This window comes from Octopus bimaculoides, chromosome 10, assembly GCF_001194135.2.
Source record: "Octopus bimaculoides isolate UCB-OBI-ISO-001 chromosome 10, ASM119413v2, whole genome shotgun sequence".
In the NCBI taxonomy this organism is placed as follows: domain Eukaryota; kingdom Metazoa; phylum Mollusca; class Cephalopoda; order Octopoda; family Octopodidae; genus Octopus; species Octopus bimaculoides.
The window spans coordinates 977,538-985,037 of NC_068990.1; the positions used below are offsets into that span (position 1 = coordinate 977,538).

At 37.4% G+C, this 7,500-nt stretch overlaps 1 protein-coding gene across 1 annotated transcript in view; it reads right to left on the minus strand.

Moving 5' to 3' along the window:
- LOC106867348 (intraflagellar transport protein 88 homolog) overlaps window positions 1-7,500 on the minus strand; it is a 100,442-nt gene that overhangs the window by 92,036 nt on the left and 906 nt on the right. The window contains exon 2 of the mRNA XM_014912200.2: window positions 2,341-2,457. Within this exon, the coding sequence (XP_014767686.1) occupies window positions 2,341-2,451 (111 nt within the window). The 5' untranslated portion in view covers window positions 2,452-2,457. The remainder of the gene's footprint in view (window positions 1-2,340; window positions 2,458-7,500) is intronic.

Sequence of the window (7,500 nt, forward strand, 5' to 3'; positions counted from 1 at the left end):
CACCGTTTGTTATCTCCCCCTTTCTTAGCTCTCCTGAAATAAGAATTTCTAACTTCCGGTCAGCCATTGTTATGATCGGCCATTATTATGATTGACCGTTGACTGAACACTATTCAATTTTTTTTCTCCGTGTTTTTCTCCTTGTCTCCGTATTCTTTCTGTTGAAGAGCGTAGCTCGAAACGTCAAAGACTTTCCGTATTCCCGAGCGTCATACTAATATATACTTTTGTTATTTACACCACCTGTCCTCGTCTGTTGTTATTATTTGTATATTCTCCCATATATATATATATATATATATATATATATTCTAAACTTTACCTTTAAAGCTGATTATAATTCTACCATTAAAACCACTTAAGAATGGAAGCTTTCAATCACTTTTCAAGATTTTTGTTCTTACTTGCTACTTATCAGACTCAGATCTGCATCTAATTTTATCCTCAGCATAATCATATTTGTTGTGTGAAAACACACACACAAAACAAAAAGAGAAAAAATAAATATAAAAGCTTTCAACTTTAACACACTACTAATCCCATTTAAGTCACCCATTCGCCTGACATTACAGAATAGATCAACTAAAACTAATAAAGAGAAAGGGAAAAAAAACATGATTTTCTTGAAAGTGAATTGAATTTTCCAACAATTAAAGCAGCTTGTGTCAGTCCTAATCTCTAGATTTATAGAGTGTCGGGTTACAAGACAAGATTTACACCTGTATGGAGATTAGGTCTATCACAGGTTAACTCAAATTACAGACAGGTTTTTAACACGGTATAATCTTTTGAGGTTGAAAAGACTAACACTGAGTTGTAGCCCCATGAATATTGGCATTCCATCAGTGAGGACAATGAGGGTTCCAGTTGATCCGATCAGCGGAACAGCCTATTTGTGCAATTAACAAGCAAGTGGCTGAGCACTCCACAGACAAGTGTACCCCTTCACATACTTCTCAGGGAGATTTAACATGACACAGAATGTGACAAGGTGAGCCCTTTGAAACACAGGTACAACTCATTTTTGCCAGCTGAGTGGAGTGGAGCAACGTGAAATAAAGTGTCTTGCTCAAGGACACAATGAGCCACTGGGAATTGAACTCATGGTCTTATGAATGTGAGCTGAATACTCTGACCACTAAGTCATGTGCCTTCATGAATAAGGAGAGAAGAAGAACACTGACCCAATAAATAATAACCATGTTGCTTATCTGTAACAAAACTCTTGTTCTCAAATTAAAAATTCTTTTTTCTCCTCATAACTACATCAGAATGCATTGTTTATGGAGATCAGGGGGGGGGGCATTGAAAAAAATGGAGTGATAATGGGGTGGCCAAAAGGGAGGGCAATGGATGTAAAAAAAAAGATAACAGGTTATAACTAGCTTAAGTAGTTAAGTTTTATTTGCAAAATACGGTTGTTTTGAGTTTGCTGCTGAAAGTCGTTGGTGTTTATGGTGGTGAGTGGAGTGGGTGGGGCACTAGGAATGTGGCCTGGGTGCCAAGTGGGTGGCAGTCCGTAAAAGTTTGGGAACCACCGATGTAGATGTTCCAGGCGGCAATAAGTTTCCATTTAGTCATTTAATGATGCTCAATGTCATCAGTCTACAAATCTCCCACAAGAAAACAACTTATCATCATCAATTTGATGTCTACTGCCCAACATTTGTTTGGGTTAAATGAGATTCCCTGAGGCAGATTTTTTCCATGGTTGGATGCTCTTCTTGTTGCTTGCCAACCCTTGCCTGCTTCCAAGAATGGTAGAATTTTACCTCAGTCCAGACACGATTTCATAGAAGACTGCAAAACAAATGACATTACTGTCACACACACACACTGGAACTCCTTTGATTGGAAGGATGACAAGGGTTCCAGTTGATAAGATCAACAGAACAGCCTCCTTGTGAAATTAATGTGGAAGTGGCTGAGCATTCCACAGACACACCTACCCTTAAGATAGTTCTCAGGGAGATTCAACATGACACAGAATGTGATAAGGTTGACCCTTTTGAGATACAAATGCAACTCATTTTGAAATAAAGTGTCTTGCTTAAGGGACACAGCTGGGAAGCAAACTCACGGCTTTATGACTGTGAATCATATACCCTAACCACTAAGCCATGCACCTTCTCACACACAAAAACAAGCTTCAAAGTGTGGTGCTCCAGCATGACCACAGTACAATGACTAAACCAAATGAAAAATAGAAGATGCAAAGTGAAAGAATTTGTATGTGACAATCCAATCTTGAAAATCCCACTTTCACAATTTTTACAAATAATATACAGTAGTCTATGTACGAGTATATATATACTACATAATGTTGTGGTGATTACTTACTTCGTTATCAAAAATAGGGTTGGATTCATTATATCCAGAGTATAAATCATCTTCATCTTCACCAGCTAAATGAATTTGATCCAGGATGCCAAGACGATTATAATTAGACATTAGGGGCTGAAATAGCAAACAAAACAGATTCAGTTGTAGGAAAAAAGGGCAATAAGACAAAAATAATTGTTCACTGAGAAACATTCTGGGTTCAATATCATGCTTACATATAAATATATATGTAATCCTTCTTAAAATAACAATTGGGCATTTATTCATGATGTGACATTTAGTTGTTAAAGATTGTTGCACCAAAGAAGTAATGACCTTTAACATTTTAGCATTCAAACCGACCATATCTGGCCAAATTACTCCACTTGTTTTATGTTCAAACTGGCCAGGTCTGGCCTCTCCCATCTATCCTATAATGTCATTCTAAAAATAAACAGTCACATCATCAACATTCTGCCTCAGCCATTCCCCTGTGACCTATGACTGTTTGGAAGCACTCCACTTCCTGTCTGTGAAAACTACAATGCCAGTTCCTGCTACTTTTGTGTCAGTGGAATCTCTGTACTTCATGGCTTCTCTAGTTCTTGATTCTAATTAGATTTTAAATTCTTGTTTGATTCACTTGTCTGTGGAACAGCAGCATAGTCGAGATGATATGTTTTCTTCTCTTACTCTTGTTTTTTGCAAACATCCTCAAAATGACTTTCTAAAATGAAATTCCATTATGCAGCTGAGGAGTACATTTTCATTGTACATTCTGTGGTGTTCTCACCACATGAATAAATGGAGCTTGTACGAAACGTACGTACTGCTATAACCTATTGAATTTTTGTTGCTTATCTTCAAATTTTTATTCACCAAATCTCTTGATTTTGTTTTTGGTTTTTATCCTACCAAATTCTGGTGCCTCAAACATTTTAAGTACCACATTTAATCTTTTGATTAAATCTATATTATATATATATACGACAGGCTTGTTTCAGTTTTCATCTACCAAATCCACTCACAAAGCTTTGGTTGGCCCAAGGCTATAGTAGGAGACACTTGCCCAAGGTGTCACGCAGTGGAACTGAACCCGGAACCATGTGGTTGGTAAGCAAGCTACTTACCACACAGCCATCTCATGCACATAGATGTGTGACCATCAGATGCATGGCTCATCCACGAAAGTCAGCAGCACCGTTGGCTTGTCACTGTTGTCGGCACCCTTGGTGGCACCGCACACCATAAAAATTGGGTGGCCTGGGTTGCATATACATATGTAAATATATATATATATGAGATAGATAGATACATACATAAAGATAGAGAGAGAGAGAGGCAGAGAAAGACACAAAGAGAGATGTGTATGTATGTATTACCTTTTCTTGATATTGCATGATAGTTGTAAACGAATGTCACTGTCATAGAAGCAGTGTCATTCATTTCCTATGCTCTGCAAAAACATGTCTGGCCATGGGTAAACGTTATGTCTGCATTTGTACAAATACTGTTCAGCTGCAAGTGATGGTGGTGTCATTTTTCATACCAACAAATTGTGCCTCTGCGGGTATGTAGAATAAGAGATCCCTTACTTGAAAAACCGGTAAGGGTTGACAACAAGAAAGACATCCATTGTAAAACAATGTCTCAATAATATATCCACCTAACTCATGCTAGTTTGAGAAAAATGGCTGCAAAAATGAAAGAATGAACAATATGACACTCAATTATCTTAGATTTGGCAGTACTGGTAAGATTATACTTAGCTGAGAAGGCCTAATAAGACTGAATGATGTCCAGATTTATCTCCCTTACTTCAAAAGATGAGACTTATTCCCCATTACATTCTATCTTAATTTTAATAAATGTGTCACAGTAGCTTTTACTGCCTTTCTTGGCCAGGATTAACTGGCACTCGGTCAGTTAAGATCTGATCAATGGAACAGCCTTCTTGTGAAATTAATGTGTAAGCAGCTGAGCACTCCACAGACAAGCGTAACCTTAAAGAAGTTCTCAGAGAGATTCAGAATGACACAGAGTGTGACATGGCTGGCTCTTTGTAATCCAAGTACAACTAACTTTCGTGAGCTGACTGGACTAGAACAACATGAAATGTGTCTTGTTTGAGGACTCAATACCCTATCAGGAATCGAACTCATGACGTTATGGTCATGAGCCAAACACCCAAACCACTAAGCCATGCACCTTCACACTGGCCTGAATTAAGCCAATGGTTTATTTCTCCTCATTTCACATGTGACTTCAATGAAAATCTCAACACTTTAAATCAAGTATGCCAACATCCCCTGCATTATATAATGAAGAGTTTCATAGACTGTCGTTTGCACTGAGGTACTAATTTACATCAAGGTGAACTGGGAGAAGAGCTTGGTCAATAGCTAAATGGACACAACTGTAATATTCTTTGGATTTTCTGTAAACGAAATATTTATTCAAATCTTCATGTGTTTTAAATTCTATAACAGACACCAAAGAATTATATGTTCAAGAACAAATTCCTACTTGTAGGCTCCAAATCATCATCATTTTAACATCCATTTTTGTATACTTGCATGGGTCAAACGTTGCTTATTGAGGCAGATTTTCTAAGACCAGATATCCTTCCTGTCACCAACGCCCACCAGTTTCCAAGCATGATAATATTCACCCCATGGCTGGACATGTTCTTCACAAAAGAAGGCAAATAAACAGTCATTTGTATGGCAATGATGCTCATTTAAAAGCATCACATGACATCAAGCAAAGAGACACTAACATGTACACTCGCTCACACACACACAATAAGCATCTTTAAGTTTCTGCCAACCAAATTCACGTCCAAGGCTTTGGTCAGTGGAGAGCAATAGCAGAAGACACCAGTTCAAGTTACACTGCAGTGGGACTGAATCCAGAATCATGGGGTTGGTGAGCAAACTCCTTACCATACAAGCATGCCTGCGTCTCTAAATATCAATAGAAATTGATACTAAGATATTTGAGTCAATCACTTATGAATAGTTGAAAATATTCAGAGACTTTCCAATATTTACTGTCTGATCATTATGACATTATGACCTTAGATATCTGTGAAATCATTAAATTTGTCATCACCAAAAGCTAGCTATGTCTATCACTTGTATTCATATCTTCTCGATTAATAAGTCAAAGAGAACACTGGCATAATTCTCCTTTTCTTTGAAACAACTTCTCAAATATCTGAACTGAAATTACAGACAAAAATAAAGAAGAAAAGGTTAATTATTAAATTAATTGTTGTTTATTGTTAACCTGGCCCTGATTAAGGTTGGAAAAAAATGTTTGGAGCCTACAAAAATGATTGGTCTAGACTACAACCTGAAAGGTTAAATTCCATTAAAGTAATCAAGTATAGTCTGCTCTCTCGGTAGATAGGATAGGTATACTGTTCAGTAGTTTAATGGTCTTGCTATCCCACTGCCCTAAACTGGTACTTTATTAACCCCAGATAGTTGAAAGACAAAGTTGACCTCAAGTGTTATCCTATAGTCTAACACCTCTCCTAGACTACAGCAGGATTTGAACTTAGAATACAAAGTTGAACAAGTATAACAAAGCAACCTATTTTGGTACTCTAATGATTCTGCCAGTCCACCATCTTAAACTGGCACTTTATTTATCAACCTTGAAAGGGTGAAAGACAAAGTCGACCATGGTGGTATCCAAATTCGGAATGTAAAAGCCCAAAATTGCACAAAGTGTTTCATCCAACGCTTTAATACTTCAATCAATTAAACAATTCTCTGTTTAAAAGTCAATATTCATCATTTTTATATTTACTTTCTCTGGAGGCAAGAGTTGGATGAGTTCTCAAGGCTTAAATCATTCCATAGAAAGGTGCTTGTGTGTGTCATTTTGCTTGGTCTCTCTGTGTTTTGATATCCTGCCCAGTACTCCTAATAAACTGCTTCTCTCATTATGTAAGAAATTAGTAATCAACAAAACAGTACCATTTACTCAGAAAGAAAGAATAGGTACACAAGGTGCAGCAAGATTTTTGGTACACGAAAACATTCACTTATGAGGTAGCAAATGTACAGAACAACTGTGTAACAACTTGGGCAAGTGTCTTCTACTACATCTTTGGGCCAACCAAAGCCTTAAGAGTGGATTTCGTAGATGGTAACTGAAAGAAACCCGTCGTATGTATACATATATATTTATGTGTGTGTCTTTGTGTCTGTGTTTGTCTCCCCACCATCGCTCGACAACCGATGTTGCTGTGTTTATGTTCCTGTAATTTAGCGGTTCGGCAAAGGAGACCGATAGAATAAGTATGAGACTTACAAAGAATAAGTCCTAAGGTCGATTTCTTAGTCTAAAACTCTTTAAGGCCGTGCTCCAACATGGCCGCAATCAAATGACTTAAACGTGTAAAAGAATAAAAGAAATATCTTATGGGAAAGTGGATGAATTTTCTTACATCTGTTCGAGGTGGCCCGCAACCCTTACTTCTGATCTTTACATTCATATGTTCGCCAACGTAACTTTTAGAATGGGTTTCACTTAACACAGTGAATTATCACAATTTCTTTATATTTCCTTTTCTCTTATAATCTTTGCATTTCTTTTTTCTTTTTTTCTTCTTCACCTTATGTATAGAACCTAAACACATTACGTGGAAGTGAGAGTGATCGAAACCTGGTGTCCAGGATCCGAATCTCCGAAGCAACAAAATGCATAAAGGATTTAAATAGCCGTTCTAAAATTGACCATGGTGGGATTTTAAATTAGAATGCAAAGGGCCGGATATGAATACTGCAAGGCACACTGTCCGACACCTTAACAATTCTGACAACACACCGCTTTTTTACTTCCAAGTGTTTACACACACATGCACACACATATAGCATGGATAGTTCTTCACAACCCTACCTATCCTTCCTCTCTGTCTCGCGCGCGCGCGCGTGGATAATCAATCGTCCGCCACGTTTGACGCTACTCGTGTCCTTGGTAACAACAACAAACAGTTGACAGTATTTGGAAATAGTTGAGAATAAGAAGTGTAATATACGACCAAAGACTTTATTAATAATAAAATAGACAGAGACTTTGTTATGTTGTCGGATTATTGTAAAAAGTGCATTTCTTCGTAAATAAATGAACTTTGAAACTATAATTTAGTGGAGATACTAAACG